Genomic DNA, 21,943 nt, shown 5'->3' with positions numbered 1-21,943 from the left:
AAAAGCATTTATTGCCCTCCCTTCCCCATTCGGGCATCTGTAGCGTCCCTTCCAGCTTTGACCTTCGGTGATTATGTGGGTTCTCTCTTTCCTTTTTTTTACCTTTGCCTTCTGCAGCTACTTCTCCCTTCCTTTTTTTCTCCACCTGCCTGGCACGCCCCGCCCCAGGATTGGGCTCCTCAGGCTCCGCCCCCTCTCCCTCCCCCACCGTGGTCACCATGGGGACGGCTTACAGCAGGCGGGACGGAATGCCGCCCTGCGCGCGCGCGCTGCCAGCGTGCTCTCGCGATGCTTGCGACAAGCCCTCTTCCCCCAGCGGCCGCGGCGGTGGTTCCGGTGTGGATGGCGGCCGCGGTCATGGCGGCTGCTAGCGCGGCGCGGGCCGGGCCCGGGGCCCGAGGCCTGCGGGGGTCTCTGCCGCTCGTGGTGATTCTGGGGGCCACGGGCACCGGCAAGTCCAAGCTGGCGCTGCAGCTGGGTCAGCGGCTTGGCGGCGAGATTGTCAGCGCCGATTCCATGCAGGTAACTCGGCCCGCGCCGGCGCCGGGGATGAGGAGAGGGCGAGGGAGGCCCGGGAGGCGGGAGGCCGAAATAGGACGGCGGGGGGGCCGGAGAGAGGAAGGAGGCCTGCTCCGTATGGCCCTCCCTGAGGTGTCCACGCTGGGCACCTTGCGCGGCGCGCGCCCCGTCCTTCAGCCTCTTCCCAGCAGCCGCAGCCGGCGTCCCCCAGCCCAAGTCAGCCTTCTCTGCGTGCCCTTCCCTGTTCTTTGCCCCGTTGCCTTCCCTTATCCCCTTCCCATTCTTCCTCTCTCTCTTTCCCCTTTCTCCCCTCTCCTCTTCTATTTCCCTTCCCCCTTTCTCCTATTTCTTCCTTCCTTTCTCCTTCCCTCCCTCGATCACTCTCTTCCTTCCTCTCTCCCCGAATCTTCATTTTCTCCTTCTCTCCTGTGAGTTTCTCTTCCTTCCAGCCTTCCCTTACTTTTCTGTCATTCTTTCCCAGATATCCCCTTTCTTTTCTTTTTCTACCCACCATGCCCCCTCTAGTTTCCTCATCCAAGATAATGATAGATTGCAAAGAGCCTTAAAAGAACCCGAGTTAAAATAGTGGTTGTCTACTTAGTACCTTTGTGACCTCGGACTAGCCGGAAAGTATCTTCCCGAAGTCATTTGTTTCTGTCGGTAAATCAAGCACGTAACATCGTGCCTTACATATAGTAGGTATTCGTTGAGTTATCCTGAAGGAATTGGACCACATGCTCTCCAAAGTTCTTTTCCAGCTCTAAATCAGTGATTCTTTCTGCTCCTTATCTCTCCCCCTTTCCTTTTTCCTCCTTACCCAAGATTATAGGCATTCATATCTCTTTCTTCTCCCTATACAGGACAGGAACGCTAGGTTCTGGGGTGTTTTTAGAAAGAGCATTCTACAAGCATTCAGTAAATATTAAATGACTCCTCTATACCCGCTGCATGTTAGGTGCAACTGTTGGGGTGGAAGGGGAATGGACACGTAGACCTGTATTTTAAAAATCTTTTGGTGATAGAGAGCAAACAGATATTTAAATTTCTTTTTTATTGGGAAGGAACCTATCCTTTAGATCTGGTAGAATGTGGAGAATTACTTTAGATTGCTTTTCTTAGGGGAGTGTTTTCTTATTTGAGTGTTCTTTTAAAAGTGAGAAATGATAGAAGGATGAAAGTAAACTATTACTGATTTTGAAGTAGTCTGTTGACGGGTGAATGTTGGGATATGCCTGATGCTAAAATGGGGATTAGAGAAGAATTAAAAGCTATGATTTGGAACCTCACAAAGATCATTAAGTGGGCAGACTAGACAAGAGATCCTGACCAAAGACTATGACAATGTAGAATTATGCTAAATTTTAAAGGGGAAACTGAGTTCTGTCCAAGTCGGAGAAGTGAAAAGTAAGTTAAGGAAGTTTCATATGGGAAGTAGAATTTGGGTTGTACCATTAGAATAGGAAAAGGAAAGGCCATGTAAAGGAGGACAGGTTTGGAGATTATGGGGAGTAAAAGCTTGAAGAAAAAATATGAACTTGTAATGTTTGAATGAGTAGAGAAGAGACTTTATTTTGTAAGAAAGAGGACAAAAACCATTTTATGTGTGGAGAGATTTAGATTAACCCTACAGTAGATTTAGAGGGATAAATTCTGAAAAGCCTTGGTAGAAGGTACAGAGTATGAAGTTTGATTTCCTCATTCATTCTAGTGCCTTCCCTCTTGACGATTTCCAATTTATTCTGCAGATAGTTTTTTTATACATAGTTATTTGCATATTGTAACCACCCCCCACCACCCCCATTAGACTGATCTTTTGGAGAACAAGGATTATTTTTTGCTTTTCTTTATATCCTAGCTCTTTAGTGCTTGAAACATAGTAGGTACTTAATAAATGCTCATTGACTGACCTAGAAAGTAGGAAGATAAAATAAGGAAAGCTTATTCTTTCTTAAAGACATAACTAAAACATTCCATTGGAGAATGTTGTTCCTATTACTTGGATTCATGAATAGAAAGCAGAGTTTGTGTAGTTCAGTTCTTTTCCTCTTCTTTCCATTGCTGCTTCCATATTGTTCTATTACCATACTTCTATGACTTCTCTTTTCAGGTCCACTCAATCTGTCTACCTTTCCTTCTCCCCATCCATGTCTTTGTCAGTTTCCAGGTAACTTTTTGAGCTTTTCTCAGTGACTTTAATATCTATCTAATTCCTTGTTATCATCCTCATAGACTTCATAGTTCATACTGAAGACTTCTCTCACATCCCTGACCACATAATGCTTTGATTCCAGTGACTTACTCAACCCAATTTCAGCTGTACTCTGTTATACTCATGATTAAAACTTCTTGTAATTTCACTATGCCCAAGTTTTTTTTTCCCCTCTAAGTTGTATTTTTATTTTCAGATCCAAATTCTCTGCCCTTTCCTCTCCTCCTTACCTATAGAGAAGGCAAGATTACACATGAAGTCATATGTCCCAAGAGTTTAAGGATTGAAATTTCTCCAACTGCAGCTTGATCTCTTTTTATCTCTTCTGTTCCTTTATACTAAACTTATTCTTTGCCCCCGTCACTATATCAGGGCTTTGACCTATCTTATCTTAGACTTTTTTTTTTTTTTATCCTGTTTTACCTTTTCTTTCGTTTTCAGCTTTGATCCCATGGTCTGTCATTTTAACATTTCATGGACTGCTGTCCTAGCGTCCTTTGTACTTAATCGCCAGATTTTTCAGTATTACAGGTAAACCTCATTCCTGATTAAATAATACTATGTAAAATCTGGACTAGCTCCCTGGAGGCCTCAGGGTCAGCCAGAGTCAGGATAAGTAAGTCCTTGGTCATTAGAGGGAGGAGTGAAGGAGATGGACAAAACTGCCAGGAGTTTTGCGAAAGATCTAGAGTTCAGAATTTCCATACTTTTCTCCTGTCGGTCCTGCCACCAAGTGAGTCTGGCCCATCTCACTCCACCCTCTTATCCCTCCTATGATTATCTGTATACACCAAAAGATCTAGCCAGTATGAAATAGTGAGAAGGGCCATTTTTCCAAGATATGCTAATAGAGTTATTGTCCAATGGGTAATTAGCTTTAAGTGCTTGGTTGTCTGATTCAAGCACATCTTTTAAGAGTTTCAGCCCTTTACATAACTGTATGATTTTTCTACTACTTCTTAATTCTGGGTTGCAGATTATTGCTGAAGAAAGGCAAGAAATTGAGCTGATTTTACCCACTATAAATTGATGGTACGCAACCTCATATTTGCTGCTGATTATCAGCTTTTCTGTTCTTGTTGACTGTCTTCCCTTTTTCCTCTCCTCTCAGCCAACACACTGCATATAACTTAGCCTTAAGATCATAAAGAAATTCTTAGGCATAGAGCTGAAAGAGATCTTTGAGATCACTTAGTCTTACTCTCTCCTTATATAGATAAGGAAACTGGTGCAGGGAAGTAAGCTGACTTGCTCTTCTGTTTCCTGAGGTGGCCTTTAACTGTTTCCTCTGTGCACATGACTTATTGATGATTTTCTCCTGGCCTACAACTCCATTACTCTCAGGACATCCTACCTGACAACTTCAGACTCAACCTGTCTAAAACAGGTTTTTTATATTTCCTCCTAATTGCTCCCCTTGGCTGCTTTCTTTTTCTTTCTTTCTTTCTTTTTTTTTGGCTAAGGTGGTTGGGGTTAAGTGACTTGCCAGGGTCACACAGTTGGAAGTATTAAGTGTCTGAGGTCAAATTTGAACTCGGGTCCTTTTGACTTCAGGTCGTTGGTCTATCCACTGCAGACTGCCTTCTTTTTATGTGCTTTGGTTACTATTGACCTAGTTTCCTATATTTGATAACTGTTATTTTCTTTTTTTCCCTCAATAATATTTTTCCAAATACATGTTAAGGTAGTTTTTAACATTTATTGATCATCATATAATGTTGTTTTTATTGCGTGTAATGTTCTCCTGGTTCTGCTCAGTTTACTTAGCATCAGCTCATATAAATCTTTACAGATTTTTCTGAAATCATGAAATCAGCCTGCTTATCAGTTCTTATAGGACAAAGTATTCCATTACATTAATATGCCATAACTTATTTAGCCATTCCCCAAATGATGGGCATCCACCCAATTTCTAGGTTTTTTTTTTTCCTGAAGTAATTGGGGTTAAGTGACTTGCCCAGGGTCATACAGCTAGGAAGTGTTAAATGTCTGAGGCCAGATTTGAACTCGGGTCACTCAGGTCCTTCTGATTTCAGGGCTGATGCTCTATCCATTGGGCCACCTAGCTGTACCCTCTAGTTTCTTTCACAAAAAGGGCTCCTACAAGCATTTTTGCACCTGTGGGTTCTTTTCCTTCTTTTGTGATCTCTTTGGGATACATACTCAGTAGTGAGACTGCATCAAAAAGCATACAGTTTTGTAGCCTTTTGAGCATAGTTCCAAATTGCTCTCCAGAATAGTTGAGTTATTTCACAACTCCACCAACAATGCATTAGTGTTCCAATTTTCCTAATCCCTCTAACATTTATCATTATTTTTTCCTTTCATTTTAGCTAATCTGAGAGATGTGAAGTGATTCCTCAGAGTTGTCTTAATTTGCATTTCTGTAATCAATAGTGATTTAGAGCATTTTTTCATGACTATAAAAGGCTTTAATTTCTTCAACTGAAAGTTGTCTCTCTATCCTTTGAGGGTCCCTAATTTTTTTGAACTTGTTTGTCTTTCTCATAATGTTGCCTTTGTATAAATTATTATTATTATTATTTTTTTTTGGTTTTGTTCTCTTTACTGCATCACTTCATACAAGTCTTAACAGTGGTCTCTGAAACCACCCTATCATCATTTCATACAGCACAGTAACAATCCCATCACAATATTATAACTTGTTCATACATTCCTCAATTTATGGATACCCTCTCAGATTCTGATCCTTTTCTACCTCAAAAAGAGCTGTACATATTTTTGTATGACCTTAGTAAAGTGTTGGTTTTGCTTAGGACTAATCTATGCCTTAATCTACCTTCTCTCTAATTAAATCTTCTTTCATATCTATCCTCTTATTTTCCCTTTTGAATGAGTTTTGTTTATATGTATTCTTTTTTCTTTTGAACATTTCAGTTGAGGATGAGGACCAAGCATCAACCATTTCCCCTTATTCTCTTTTTCCTTATTTGTTATAGATGCTTATTTGCTCATCCTGCTTATGTGGGATAATATTCCTAACCTTCCTTCCCTTTCATTCCTAGAGTATTCCTCTTTCTTTCTCTTTCCATTTTTCTCATAAGATGATCAAGGTATAATAGAAACATTCTCAGACCTTGCTTAATTGGACTTCCTTTCTGTCACCAGTTGATAGTGTTGAGAGAACACGTGTATCATCCTTCTGTATTTGAATGTAAATAGTTTATTCTTATTTCTTTACAATTGTATATTTTTATGTTTTTCTGAATTCCTAATTCCTATGTTTGAGCAAAAAAGTATCTATTAAATTCTGGTCTTTTCATCAGAAATGCTTGAAAGTTCTTTATTTCATTAAAGATTCTTTTTTTTTCCCCCTTTAGGATTATGCCCAGTTTTGCTAGATAAGTTAATCTTGGCTGTAGGCTTCTTTTTTCTTTTAAATATCACTTTCCAATCTTTCCACTCCTTTGAAGTGGTGATTGCTAATTCATATGTAATCCTGACTGTGGCTTCCTTGGTATTTGAATTTCTTTCTGGAAGATTGCAATTTTAGGAGTTTGGGGGGGTCTTTGTATGTTTTGTTTTGTTTTTGACATGTAGGGTCCAAATTTTGACTAAGATGTTCTTCAGAGTTTTCATTTGGAAGTGATAACTGTATTTCACTACAATTGATTTCTTTTGTAATCTTAGGCATTTCATTTTATGCAGTTAAAAACATTCAAAGAAGGAGTTCATAAACTTCACCAAACTTCCAGGGGATTGTTACAGAGAAGGTTAAAAACCTTGCTCTAGTGGCTCATTCTCACTTTATTCTTTAAAACCCTTTAATACCTGGCCTCATACCTGGTAGGTACCTTTATTATATGTTACTTCCCTATGTGCATTCTGTGGTTCAGCCCATTGGCCTTCTTACTTTTCTTCATATGTGACATTTTTCCTTCTGTCCTTGTGCCTTTGTACTGACTGACCTTTGTATCTGGAATGGCTTCTCTCCTCCCTTTTCTATCTTAGAATCCTTCATTCCCTTCAGGACTCAGCTCAGTGATCAAGAATTCCATCTACAAGAAGCTTTTACCATATCCTTAGTTAGTAAATGTGTTCCTCGCTCTAATTGTCCTGTACTGTTTATATACATGTTGTCTCCCCCTTTAGAATGCAAGCTCCCTGGGGGCCAGGGCTTTTTCTTTTTTATCCTCACATCTCTAGCCCCACTAAATTAATTCTCCTTGTGCTTTGATCTAGACATGTCATCCCTCTCTAAATTGATCTTTAATTGCTCCTTATTGCCTGGCAAGTTAAGTTTAAATTTTTTATCCTAATAGTCAAGGCCCTTGCATGTCTGATGCCAACTTTCCTTTCCAGTTTTATTTCATTTTGTTCTTTTACAAATATTCTGTTTTCCAAGCAAGCTTTTTTTTTTTTTTTTTTTTTTTTTTTGCTGCATCTATTTATCTTTTGCTCCTGCTGTTCCTCCTGCTTGAATGTTTTTTAATTTTTTCTAAAAAAAAATTCTGAACTTAAATATCTTTTTCTAATTTTTTCTTATATATATAAAAACATAAAAATAGGATTGCTTTTGAAACTGAATCTACATTTCATGTGTTTGCTTTTGTTTAAATATATATACACACACACACATACACTCCACATTACTTTCAAAACTTCCCTTCATTCTTCTGTGCTTTTTTTTTTTTCCTTTTGAAATACCATATTTTAAGAGCTTTCCTTTTTAGTAGAAGCTGCTAGGTCTTAATGTGATCTTGACAATCTGTGATTCCTTGAGCACTTGAACTGCTTTTTTCTGGATGCTTACTGTATTTTTTCTTTGATGTATGAACTCTGCTTTCTGGAAGTTTTCCTTTTGAGTTTTCTTAAAGGTGATCTTTGATCAGTGGTCTCTTTTTATACTTTTCCCTGAGATTCTAATAGAGCTTAAAGGTAGTCTACTTAATTCCTAGCTTTCCTTTAAAGCCCAATCCAAATGACATTTACTACATGAAGTCTCTTCCATGATCTCCCTTTCAGTAATTATCTTTTCTTTTGTATCTTGAAAAGCACTTGGTTTTAAACAGTTTGAGACATGCTGATCTTTCATGATATTTTGTGTTGTGTATCCATGTTTTTGTCATTATCTCTCATCTAAACTCTAAACTCCATTATCTAAACCTTTCATCTCTTCCAGCAACTTGTGTGGTGTTTTGCAAACAATAGATGATTATTATAAACGTCTATTGAATTTGAATCAAATTGGTATACACAGGGGAATAAAGAGGTGGAATTTAGTTTTTAGGGACCTAGTTTTTGGCCATAAGAAATATTTTATTGTTATTTGGAGGTATGTACTAGATTTTGGTTAATGAGTCTGGTAATAAATATTTGGAAATCATCATCATAGAAAAGATTGGATGAGCTTTTCTTAGGAGAGAATGTAAGGAAAGAGAAAGGAAGGAGTGCAAGGACTATCCTTTGGAGAACACTCATAGCTGGGAAGCAACAGGCGAATGAATTGGACTGATTAACAGTATCAAAGAAGCCAAGAAGAATAAGTCCTGAGAAAAGATAAACAAATCATTGGATTTTGGCAATTTCAAAGGCCTTTGAAAAGAACATTTTTATTTCTAATAGTAACTAGAAGGTAACAGATGTGGTACTTGGTTGTAAATACTTGTATTAGAAATTTTCCCTTGAGAGAATTGAGGAAAATTGAATTTTAGAAAAAGAGGGCTGTAGTCTGAAATAAGATGTACTTTCTTTTCTTTTTCTTACTTTCTTTTTTTTTTTTAAACTATGAAGACCTGTATATCTTGGGAAATCAACGAAAGATGAATAAAAGTATTGTTGTGTAGTGGCAAGGGCTCAGCTGAAGTTGGCCAGGATGCAATAGTAATGGACTATTTTATATATATATTTATAAATATATATGTCCATATATATTATAAATATATATATTTATGTATATACTTATATATGTTTCATACCAAACTTAAATTTATGGTTGGAATGCAATCTCTTAGTTGCTTTAAGTACCAAATAAAATGAGCATTTCCGTATATATATAGAATGACAGAAGATTATTCATGAAACCGCAAATCTGTTAGGTAGCACTTGCTTTTCTTTCTTTAATAAATTCAGTATGTAACTTTCAGAGCTGTCCTGTTTGTCTGCCAAATCAAGGCAGCAGGCGTTTATTAAGAACCTACTATGTGCCAGGCATTATTCCTTCTGGATTTCCCTTTCCTCCATTCACTTCTTAGTTGGGGGAAGAGGAACCTAATCCTTTCTTCTCTTTCCCTCCCGTTTTCTCCCTTTGAAAAAGAAAAATGAATATGCACAATCAAGCAAAACATCCCCACATTAACCACATCCAAAAATGTCTGTCTTATTTTACATCTTTGTTCCATTATTTCTCTGAGAGAAGGGATAACGTTTTTCATTAGTGAGTTAGTTGGAATAGGGGTTAGTCACTACATTTATCTTAGTTAAGTTTTTCAGGGTTTTTTTGTCTTTTGTATAAATTGTTTTCATTGCATTCACTGTACTTTATGGCTTTATATGTCTTCCTGGTTTTCTCTGAAACAGTCCATTCCATCATTATTTATGTAGCTGTAATAATTTTTTGATATTCATATGTACAAATTGGTCTCTTCCCCAATTGATGGACACCCTTTTAGTTTTCAGTTCTCTGCCACTTCAAAAGGAAAAGCTATAAAGAGTTTTGTCTTGGGTCAAAGGGTTTGCATAGTTTAGTGAATTTTTGTTTATGGTTTCAAATTGTTTTCCAGAATATTGGTCCAGTTCATATCCTCATCAAGAGTGCAACAATGTGCTTATTTCCTAGAAACCCTTTGCAACATTTGTCATTTTTCTTTTTATCATTTTATCAGTCTGATGGATTTAAGGTAGGTCCCCAGAGTTGCTTTAATTTATTCTCTTTATGTTTTGGAGCATTTTTCATGGTTCAATGCATAGAACTCTGGACTTGGAGTCAGGAAGATCAGAATTTTCTGTTCAACTCAGTTTCCTCATCTGTAAAATGGGATTTAATCTGTAATAATAGCATTGACCTCTCAGAAGGATCAAAATAGATGAATGTAAAGCACTTAGCACATGTCCTGGCATATAGCAAATGGTATGTGTTAACTATTGTTATTGATAGCTTGGATTGCTTTGAAAACTGCATATTCTTATCCTTTTACCACTTGTCTGGAAGAAATTCTTGTAGTTTTTCTTCAGCTGTGTTATTTAGCCTAAAAGAAGAATAAAAGATACACTGGGAATGATATGTCTCTGGGAATTGGTACAGCAGGGGGCATGATAGTTGGTGTGAGAGTTTATAATATCCAGGGAGGGTTGAGGTAATTGACCACAAAGTCATGGGGAAAAGCTAACAGAGTAGGTGAAGGAGGCCTTTTTCAAATATTGCAGTGACGTTTAGAACCCATTTGTGTTACTGTTACAGTTTCAATTATTATATTAAGGTATTAATGTCCATCCACACATAGTTTAGCAAGACTTCTCCCTTGTAGTCAGTGAACTGAAATTCACTGCCATGGGAGATAATATTTATACAAGTTCTTACAAAATATTATATTATATTATACAAATATAGTAAAATATAATATAATGACACATTAAAAAAAAGATTTTGGGGGAGACTAGACTACTGGTAGCAGAAGATCAGGAAGTGCTTCATGCAGAAGCCTTGTACCTAAATTTTGAAGGTGCATTTAGTTTTGAAGGGAAACGGGAATTTAAGTATAAAAGAGAAGAAAGATATAGGGAGGTAGTTAGAGTTTGAACAAGAGTTTTTAAAAATGAGGAAACCATGAACAATATGGAAAGCAAAGTTAGGGTTCTTTCCTATGCCAGAGATTAATATATATATATACATATATATACACACACACACACATATATATATATGTTCTTTAAAGATTATTAAACTTTTGGACTTGCTAGTTGGCATTTATTCTTAATAATACCTTGAGTGTCGTGTAATTTTTCAACTCAGTGAAAATAATTTGGTCTGATTCACTGGGGCCATCTAGAGCAGGGGAACTCTGCTGTTTTTTGTATTTCTACTTTCCAAACTTCATCTTGTGCTACTCTTGTCTTATTTTAGACCACTGAGAGAACATGTTTTTAATTCTTAACGCTTTCTGCTAACATTCTGTTGTGTAACTTTAAACCAAAATGGCATTTTGGTCAAAAGATTGCTTTTTCCCAGTATGAAAATCATTTATATCTGGTTAATTTGAATATAAATTGATTAGAGTTACTGGATTAAGCAGCTTTGTGTTAGAGTGGTTAGAGTGCTGGGTCTGGAGTCAAGAAGACTTATTTTCGGGTTTCAAATCTGCCTTCAAAAGTTTACTAGTTGTTTGACCCTGGGCAAGTCATTAACTCTTTTTGCCTTAGTTTCTTAATCTCTAAAAATGTGCTGGGAGAAGGAAATAGCAAATCACTCCAATATCTTTGCCAAGTAAACCCCAAATGAGGTCATAAAGAATCAGACAGGACTGAAAAATGGCTTAATAAGAATTGGATTAAGCTATTGAACAGTTCCAGAATTTGGGAGGCAGTATGATGTAGTGGACAGAGAATTCTGTGTTTAAAAGGCTCAGATTCAAATTCTCTATTTATAAACTATGTGACTATGGCAAGTCACCTCTTTTCCTCATTTGTAAATGTAGCTAATGATATCTCTGCTGCTCACCTCATGGATGGAGCTATTGTCAAGATCATTTGTGCTATGCAAAACACTTTGGATTTTTTTGGGGGAAATTTTTTAATTTAATTTTTTTCAATTACAGAAAATTATTTTATTTTTCCCTACTTCTGCTTCTCATTAGACAAACTTTTTTTTTTTTTTTTTTTTTTTTTTTGGCTGAGGCAATGGGGTTAAATGACTTGCCCAGGCCATAGCTAGGAAGTGTTAAATATCTGAGGCCACATTTGAACTCAAGTCCTCCTGACCTCAGGGCTAGTGTTATATCCACTACACCACCTCGCTGCCCCCAAACAATTGTAACAAATATTCATAGTCAAGCAAAACAAATTCTTGCATTGTCCAAGGTCAAAAACTGTCTCATTTTACACCTCTGGTGTGTGAAACATTTTGTAAGGCCTAAAACATTTTATGTTTGAATTCTGCCTTTGGGGCACAGTATCACTGTCTTCTCTGCCCTTCTCTGTAGCCTTACTTATCTTTAGTACTTTCAGCTCATGGACCAACTGACTGACAGTAAATCTTTAAAAAATGCTTATTGACTGAATGAAATTACACTTCCCAATCCCACAGTGACTGTTTTTCCCTCCTCTCTGCTAGATCTGCATCCCAAAGAGATTTTTTTAAAAAGGAGAAAGAACCTATTTATACAAAAATGTTTACAGCAGTTCTTTTTATGGTAGCTAAGAATTGTAAATGGAGAGGATGCCCATAAATTGGAGAATGGCAGACCAAGTTGTGGTATAGGATTATAATGGAATATTATTTTGATGTAAGAAATGAAGGACAGGATAGTTTTGGAAAAATCTGGAAAGACTTATATGAACTGATACAAAGTGAAGTGAGTAGAACCAGGAGAACATTGTAAACAATAATAGCAATATCATCCAGCAAACAACTGTAAATGACTTAGCTATTCTCAGTAATAGTTACCCAAGACAGTCCCAGAGGATTCATGATGAAGAATGCTATTCCTTCCAGAGAAAGAACAGATGTTGTCTGAATACAGATTGAAGCATATTGTTTTTCTTTTTAAGTCTTCTTACACAAAATGACTAATATGGAAATGTTTTACACGACTGTACATGTATAACCTATATCAGATTGCTTACTCTCTCAAGGAAAGGGGTGGGGAGGGAGGAAGGGATAGACTTTAGTACTGAAAACTTTAAAAAAAGATAAACAAAAGGTATTTAAAATAATTTTTACATATAATTGGGGGAAAATAAGATATTTTTAGAAAAATTCCTCTGACCACAAACTCTTTATTTAACCTTTTATGAACCTAAGTTTCCTCATCTTGAGAGGCTCAAATTAGACAGTTTATGTCAAGTGCTGTAAACCTTAAACTACCTTGAGTAAATAAATGTCAGCTATTGTTATTAGGGAGAGCTTATGAATTGAAAGTTAACATATCTTTTTTCCTTCCTCATTCTTTTTTTTTTTTCTTGACTATGGAACACAGTTTTCCTAACCTTTCCCTTTTTATCCATTCCAAAGAAGGGAAGAGGAAGAAAATGAAATAAGCACTGTGCAAATACTATCTCATTTGATTTTCACAAGTCTAGGAATTCAGTGCCCCCATTTTTCAGTTGAGAAATTGAGGAGTTAATGGACTTGCCCAGAGACACAGGTAGTATCCGAAGCTAGATTTAAATTCCTGACCCTTAGCCAGTGCTTTATCCTTTAAAGAGCCACCTGATTTTCTCTAGTTAAAGATTTTAAAAAGAACTTTAAGTCCTGAAATCTTTAGAACCAAGGTCTGCAAGCTACAACCTGCTAATTGTAAATTTTCTATAACTCTAAATTGAGTGATATTTATATTTTAAAAATACAATAAAACTTAAAAAATTTAAAAACCATCCTTAATTTGCCTATAGTTTGCCTACTTCCGATTCAGATCAGAAGTTCTTTACCTTTTTTTTTGTCATGGACCCCTTTTACATTCTGCTCAAGCGTATGAATCCCTTCTCAGGTTGTTTTAAATGAATAAAATCTGGAAGCCAGTTGTATTGAAATCCATTCTGTAGATGGGAAGATTGAGAAGATTACATACAGTCGATAGGAGGGAAGGGAAGACCTGAAGTACTGAAGAATAGAAACATTTTGAACTATTTGCAACAAAGATAATGTAATGTGATAAAATTATTTGATTTCTCTTGTTAAATCACAGGTACTATTATTTGGGTTTTTCATTCATAACTGAAGGAAATATTACTTTTTTATTTTTTGGAAATATTAATTTTCAATTAGAATTTTTTTCCCCTATCAGAGTTCATGAGCTCCTTGTTTATCCATATTATATCAAGTATAACTGACTGATCTTAGGAACATACATATAGAGTTGGAAGGGACTCCAGAGGTCTTTTCTTCCAGTCTTTTCATTATACAGATGAGGAAACTGAGAGTCAAGAGATGTTAAGAGACTTGTTTAAGGTCACACAGGATAATAAAAGGCAGAGCCAGGATGCTAATCTTTGTCTTAACTCCAAATCCAGGTCTTTTGTGCCATGCTTTACCTTAAGTGTTGAATCCCCCCAAAAAAAAACCAAATTAGCATATTAATGTAATCAATAATCAGCATTCCATTCCAGGCAGGTTAGCTGTGGCTATATACTGTATAGTGACAAGTAATTTCTGCTAATCATCTTTAACAAAATCACTTCTGAGTTCTAATAGGCTATATACTATGAACATGCTTTGATTCCCCCATCCCATTTGCAAATTGTATGTTTTTAGTAAGTATAGTTATGCTTAAATTGAATTTAGATTGAGTTAAAGGCCAAATAGAAGTATGAAATTTATTTATTTGGGAAATGTAATCTGTTATTGACGTTTTCTCCTTTGATTTCTGAAACACTTCTTTCTTGGTTATTTCTCTTCCTTGATCATTCTTTGATTTCTTTCACTTGTCCCCTTTCTTTCCACCCCCTCTGTGTAAATACCCTCCAAGATTCTGCCCTTAAGCTTTTTCTTGTTCCCTCCTGGTCATAAATCTTCTTCACTTATATCCATTTTTATTGACTTCAGTCATTGACTCTCAAACTTCCATTTGTATTAAAAAATTAGCTCTTCAGCTGTACTCTACACTGCCAACCAGGCCCAATGTTCTCTCAAACATACCTGGAAACTTTGGTTCTTTCTCTTCCTCACTTCCCCTTAGTTGCTGTGTATAATCCTGTTGTGGGTTTAGGAACCAGCTAATGAAGTCCATTAGGAATATATGTAAAGTAAGAGTAAGCTGGATCTTAAGAATTTGAAAGGGTCCCCTATGAATAAAGTATTCTGTGTGTACAGTCTTAGTGCTTACTGTGACATCTATTTTGATTCAGAAGAGGCTTGGTTCTTTTTTCTTTGTTCTTGGATCTTAATTGTGATTTGCTTTGGTGAAGTGTTGTTCAGCTTTAAATGGAGGTGAAAGAGCTCCCAAAATGTACTTATTTAATACTTAACATTTACTGGCATTTGAATTGTTGTCTTACTCAAAATTATAATAGTTAACATTTCATACAGTGCTTGAAAGTTTGTAAAACATTTCATGTTCTCTCACTCGATTATCACAGCACCCATGTGAAGTAGGTGCTGTTATTAGTTTCATTTTACACATGAGGAAATTGAGGCTGTGTGATTAAGTGATTGGTTTAGATTCCCACTGTCATTACAATTGGAAGCCGGATTTACATTCAGGTCATTATAAATCTATTCTAGCATCTTCAATGAAATTTAGCAGATACTGGAAAAATGTAGAACAGAACTATGTAATCTACCAGATGTATGTCTCAAAAAGTTTTATTTTCCTGTTTTCAGTTTGTTGCTAAGAGCTAGGTTTACAGAAATGAAAATGACACAATCCTTGCCCTCAAAAAAATCTGGGATTCCTTGTTTCCTCTTTTCTCAATATTTCTTTCCCTTTATTAAGAGGACACTCAAATTAATCAAGTTCATATTAACGATGTGCATTATATCTACAGAGATTTGTTGTCTTTTTTTTTTTTTCCCTACAGGGATTTGAATAGGCAGATTGGGGATAGTGTAAAAAGCACAAGACTAAGAGTCCTGGGATTGAGTCAGAAGACTTGTTTTTGTTTTGTCTCTACTCCTTGCTAGTGGTTTGACCTTGGATTAGTCCCTTTTCTCTGAACCCTCGTTTACTTCTTTGTAAAATGAGATTGGTTTAGATGAGGACTCAAAGGTCCCTCCCAGTTCTGATATCCTGTGATTCTGTGAGTGTTTATAGAGTATAATGCCCTTACAATTTGCTCTGTCAGCTTATCATTCTGTACCATTTGACAGAGGCTAAGTTCCAACCCTCTGTCCATTCATGGGAAATGCCTGGTCCTGGTTTTGCAAACATCAGACAAATGCTGGCAGTGTTTGGGCAGCTGTTGGAGTAGAAATCATGGTGGGGTGGGGAGTATGTGAGGGTGAGGGGGTTCCAGAGACCACCTGTTGTGATAATGTAGGCATGAGGCCTGGTACACAGTGACCCCTTTATTAATGGAATCCTTCTGTAGCTAAGCAGTAGAGTCACAGAGCCCAGAGAGTACTGGACTAACCCTCCCCACTGTAGCTCAGATACCCAATTATTCTGATTTAGGCTTTCAGTCTCCTGCTTGTTCAGCATAAGCAGTCTCTATGGGGAGTTGACATCCTCTGTCTATGAGGCATTGCTCATTTTCGGGTGAAGACAGATGGTCCCCTGCAAGGCTGAGCTGTGGATTCCTGCACAGCTGACAGGGCAAATGTAAGGGCCCTCTAATCTGTTCTCAAAGCCTTGCACGGGAAACATTGGTGTTTCTATTGTACTATTGTTGCTTTGCTTTAATTTTTTTTCCCTCAAACCCCAAATGCTTCACATTAAATCAGTGAATCATGGATGTGCTCGTTCATCCTGATATTTCTATAGTAAGCAGTTAATGTTATTTCTCCCCCCTCCCCTTTTTTCCAGATGGAAAAACTGAAGCACAGAAAAATGAGAGGTTGTACAATTGGTCAAATGGCAGAGTTTGGAACTAAATCGGGTTTTCAGGGTATTTTGTAATGCCTGAGGTATTTCAGGAAGAATCCTGAGCATGTTCTCTGTATATGTTCAAGGCCTTAGTAACTAGATGAAGTGCTGCACTGAGAAACTTGAAGGCACTTGGCAAAAGACATCCAAAGATAGTGTAATATTACAGATTCTCAACTGTAAGTTAAGGAAAATAAACAAGTGCAGCATTGTGATTTCTACAGAGAGGAAGCATCAATGTTTTTAGCCCATTCTGCATTGGGGCATAGTCTGCTTTGTTTTTGAATAAAGCATTGGAGAGAATATCAGATAAGTTCTGTGCTCCTCACTGCAGTCTGACTGGGTATCATGGATGTAATCATAAAGCTAGGTTTTCTTTGTGTCTGCTTGGATTCATCCTCTAGAAGCAGGATTTTGTATCAGAAGCAGGTCTATCCTATGTTGTTCCAGGAAAGAGAAAGGGAATGTGAAAATACAGAATCCCATAAGTCGGATGGAAAACAAAAGGCACGAGTAAAGACCCTCATCATCTACAGTGTGATGGGGACATATGCCACAGGTAGTAGAGACAGTCCTGTTCAAAGGACTGAGTTTTTAGCAGCTTGACAAAGTGAGAGAAAAAACAACATGTTTGACTAGCCTAATCTTTACTGAGCTTCTGAGCTCTTTGGGCCCCTTCTGCTGTGTGAAAAATGTGTGAGCTCTGAGGTTCCTGGATTGTGTGGAATGGGGTGCCTGTATTCTGTGACTCTCCTTTTAGTACTTTAAAGAAAGGGAATTAGAGATAGATCTCAAGTACTATAGTTTCTTTGGAAAAGGAAGTGACCGTTGGTCAGAAGGGCAGAGCACAAGACATTTAGAAAGATTAAAAAAATTTTTAAGGATGTACATTCTGGGTTGATTGAGTGGCAGCAGTGTTTTAGAAGCAGACTATCTGGATCTAGGATTAGTTGGATTAGTTGTATACAATTTATTTTAGGTGTCTGGAAACTTGTACATGGTATTCTATATGTGCTAAAGTGAAATCCAATCAGATTTGGTTTGATCTATTCAGTGTAGGCAGGAAGAGTCTCTGAGACTTGGCTGGTGAAGAAATTAATTATAAGATCAGAGAGATTGTCTAGTCTCATCCTCTCATTTTTCAGAGGGTTTGGAAACTAAAGCCTGATCTTAGGCTGCATTAATAGAAATATAGAATCCCAAGCCAGAGAGGTAATGATCTTATTGTTCTCCTTCCTGGTTAGACCACATCTAGAGGTATTGTGTAGAAATCTGAGTGTCATGTTTTAGGAAAGACCTTAACAAATTGGATTGGGTCCAGAGTCCCACTTATCAAGGCCTGAAACTATGCTGTATTTTTCTTGAAGAATTATTTTCTTGAAGAAGACTGTTCATTCTCCTCAGGCAATTGAAAGGTTTATCATGGGAAAGAGCGAAAACTTACTCTGCTTGGCATTAGAAGGCATATGTAGAATTAGTATGTAAAATGAGAGGGAGAGGGAGAAGGAGAAGGGGAGGGAGAAAGGAAGAGAGGGAGGGAGAGAGAGAGAGAGACAGAGACAGAGAGAGAGGGAGGGAAAGAGGGGGAAGAAAAGGGGGGGGGGAGAGCACATGCAGGGGGACACTTTCTAGGATAGTGGAAATTGGAAATCTTCAGTTTGATTACTGGATGTTGATTTGTCTAGAATGTTGTAAAAAGTATTCTCCTGTCAGCAGACTCCAATGCCACTGGTTTGTACTGGCTATTGAGTTGAGAATGGTTTTTACATTTTAAAATAAACTTTTTAAAATCTAAAAATTTTTCTTAACATAATTTGAAGTTTAGAATCTTTGATGAGATGGAAATAAGCCCATAGCTTGCTTGCAGCTCAGCCACCACCTAAGGGTTTGGGGCTCTTGCTTTCAGTTATGACCTTGGGAACAGAGCCTTCCTCCTTATCTCCTAGACTCCTTGGTGGTTTTCAGAACAGCTGCATATACTCTCAGACCACTCATAGAGTTCAACAAAAATTACTGATGATGCCAGGGTTATTTGAGGCCACAGACAGTGGTATTAGTTGGAATATAAGCCACATTTTTTCCCTCCAAATCTGGTTTATAAAACCTGACTGTTCGATATGCCTGCAAAGTTGGGATTCTCCCCTTTCAAAGAGACCTAACTTTAGGGGTACAGTCTGTATTTGGACTTAACAAGGTATACTTGCATCCATGCATTAACCATTCTTAATGTGATTGTAAGATTTAGAGCCTGCATGGCTTCTTTAATCAACCTTCCTCTCTCCTTCTGTTTTACAGGTGAGGAAACTGATGCCAGTAAAAAGGAAGTTATTATTTAGACTGTTATTAAAAGTCCCTCAATAAGTATGAAATTCTCTGTTAATAAATATGTTGATTAATTGATTTTGCCTGCTAACTTTTGAAGTATGTTTTTCTGCTGCAGATCTGCTGCTGATCTGGAATATGCCAGATTCCTTCTTCCTGTCTGCCTCCCATGAAACATATTCCTTATCTCATGAACTTTTGATCAGTATATTGTGTTGTAGAAATAGCATGTAATTTAGCAATCAACAGATCTTGTTATAGGCCCAGCTCTTTCATCCCTTCACTATGTGACTTTGGGGAAATTTTGTCCCTTTTCTGGATCTTGGGTTTTCTTCTCTTAAAGTGATAGTGAACTAGAACCTGGGCTCTAAGGACCTCCAAGGAGTTGGATAGATTTCAAGAGTCTGTGAAATTGGATGAAGAAAAAATTACATCTTTATTTTTCCTGACCTCCTAAGTGAAATGTCTTTTAATTATTTAAAAACAGTCATAAAAAGGAACCAGAGATTTCAAAAGCCTGGCGTAGGAATTGTGCTTGACACCTCCTGTCTCCCTCCAAAAATGAGTTAGAACCAAATCTCCACCCCATTTCCACTCAATAGAATCTAAGGTTACTTCCAGTTCTCATGTTCTTTGTTTTTGTGATCCTTTTCACTCAGGTGGGGTAGCCCAGGGGTCCCATTGGGAAAGTCTGAGAGCTATTCTGTTTATCCACTACCAGTGAGTTGCACAGCTTTATTTTTAAGCATAAATATACAAACATCAGCATAATTATATCCTATTGTTATCACACTTGGCACATGGTGGGGTGGAGAGAAGGCAAGCTGCCACAAATATTATCAAAGATGTTTCAAACTTGAGGCACAGGCGATGGCCACAGAATGAAACTTAATTGTTCATTTTATTTCACTGTCTTCAAAGGACCCCTTTGTTTTACTCTCAGCAGCGTACTGACACAGCATTCTTTTTCCAGGTTTCTAATTTTGGGGGAAGGGCCTCTCAGGATCACAGAACAAGTGTTCCTAGGAGAATTTTGAAGGAGGGTTGTGACTTCTCTTCTGCTCATGCTGGGGTTCCACTTCCTCTAAACTCTTTCACTGTCTCTGATATTTTATGATAAAATTGGGGAGAAGCATTCAGTTGGTAATAAAAGCCGTTTGAGAGCTACTTCTTTGAATTATAGAATTTGAGAGTGAAGGGATCAAGATAAAATAGCCAGCCAGAGATAGAGCTGATACAAGAATCCAGGTCTACAGACTTACAGTACACTGATCTTAGTGCTATCCCGCACTGGTGCTACATGAACAGATCACAGAAAAGGAAGTGACCATTGGCCAGAAGGGCAGAGCACAAGACATTTAGAAAGATTAAAAAAATTTTTAAGGATGTACATTCTGGGTTGATTGAGTGGCAGCAGTGTTTTAGAAGCAGACTATCTGGATCTAGGATGTACATGAACAGAGTTCTCAAGATCCTCCCTTTGCTTGGGAGCAAGGGGCTAGCTATACCACCCAAACCTTTTAGTTCAAGGATTTTTCCTTGGTTGAGTTTATGTTTAGCATGGAATATTAATCTGATTTAAGACTTTCTCACATTCCTTGCATTTTTAAGGGTTTCTCAGCAGTATGAATTATTTGATATTGGATAAGACCTAAGTTGTAAGTAACTCAGGGTTTCCATATTCATGGCATTTCTAACATGCCCTTTCTGGAGATGATTGAATAGTTGATAAGGGAAAAGAACTTGGATTTAGAAAGGCTTATATTCAAGTCCTCCTAGTGATATATACTTATGTGATCCTGAGCAAGTTACTGAATTTTTCATTGTCTGAACAAGTCTTTAAGACTATAAGTTGTAGTATACTCACAGAACTTCATTGCTATAAAATGTTTTTGAACTGGGAATTTTGTGTACAGATGAAACCAGAGATTCAGATTTCTTCTCTTCTTTACCCTTTGCTTCTTATCCCCCAAATCTGATAATTACTATCATTGTATATGTTGTCCCTGGAAAATATCAGTGTTTTCATCTGTAAAATGGGGTAATATTACTTGTGCTTTCCCTTTAAGTTTTCTGTTTCTTGCTCACATTTTTATAAAGCACTTATTTGGGTCTGTCTTTTGTTCATTATTGTCCACTGCATACATGTTTGAAGGGCAGCAGGCTACATTTATAGGATGCTGGCTTTGAAATCTGATGATCTGAGTTTGAAGCCTGCCTCTGCTTAATACCTATGTGACTGTACTGCAACTTAGAGCTTTAAGAATTGTTCGTTTCATATAAAAAAATAGAAGAAAAATTGGGAAAAGAAATGAGTGATTCAAGAGAATTAATAAGACAGTCTACAGCCTAGAAAAAGAAAAACAATTACTTTATAAAGTAGAATTGGCCAAATGAGAAAGGAGATAGAATAATCCACTGAAGAAAACAAATCCATAAAAAGAACAGTTGGCCAAATGATAAAGGAAGTGCAGAAGCTAACTGAGGAAAAACAACTCTTTAAAAGTTAGAATTGGGCAAGTGAAAGCTAAAGACCACGAGACAGCAAGAAGTAATATAGTACAACAGAGATAATGTTAATTTATGGATTTCTAAGTCAATATGTGGCAAACAGGCGGCTCTTTCTAATTGTTTTTGACACCATTGGGTTAACTGATAGTATGGTTGTTGGGTTGGTTCTAGATTGGTTGGTAGATCTGGAAAGTTGTCCTTAATGAATTGTTGAAGGGCTTTTTACTGATGTGCCTAGGGTTCTCTCCTTCATAACCCTTTGCTGTTCAAAATGTTTGTTTTTGAGTTGGATAGTTGACACAATGCTTACCAGAATAGTTAGAAACAAACATAGAGCTGCATTAGAGAAATTAATTGGAAAAATGAATTTCTATTAAATTCCAAAAAATTAGCTTCATAAATATAACATGAGGCTGACTCTAGATAGAACCAGGAGAGTAGAGTCTTTTGGGGAAGTTGGAGGGTTTTCACAGGCTGTTTGGGGTTATACATTGATTATTTGACTTGATAATAAAGATTGTGTTCCCTTCTACCACATTAAAAGAGGTAGAGTGTCTTGATTGAGGGAAGCAGTAGTTTCTCTATAATCTGTACTATATCTGTATTATATAATTGGGCTGTTTGAAGTATGACACTTATGGCACTATGTGTGATTCTGAAAAATGTAGTAAAAAGGAGTGTTTGA

The 21,943-nt window shown here is 37.3% G+C and overlaps 1 protein-coding gene across 1 annotated transcript in view; it reads left to right on the top strand.

Moving 5' to 3' along the window:
* Positions 1 to 273: 273 nt before the first annotated feature.
* The window catches only part of TRIT1 (tRNA isopentenyltransferase 1), a 66,229-nt gene continuing 44,559 nt past the window's right edge, over positions 274 to 21,943 (top strand). Inside the window, 1 exon segment of the mRNA XM_023500212.2 lies at positions 274 to 522. Within this exon segment, the coding sequence (XP_023355980.2) occupies positions 289 to 522 (234 nt within the window). The 5' untranslated portion in view covers positions 274 to 288.

Source organism: Sarcophilus harrisii, chromosome 3 (genome assembly GCF_902635505.1).
Source record: "Sarcophilus harrisii chromosome 3, mSarHar1.11, whole genome shotgun sequence".
Lineage (NCBI taxonomy): Eukaryota > Metazoa > Chordata > Mammalia > Dasyuromorphia > Dasyuridae > Sarcophilus > Sarcophilus harrisii.
The sequence above is the reverse complement of the archived record's forward strand: the minus strand, read 5'-3'. Positions and strand labels throughout refer to the sequence as shown.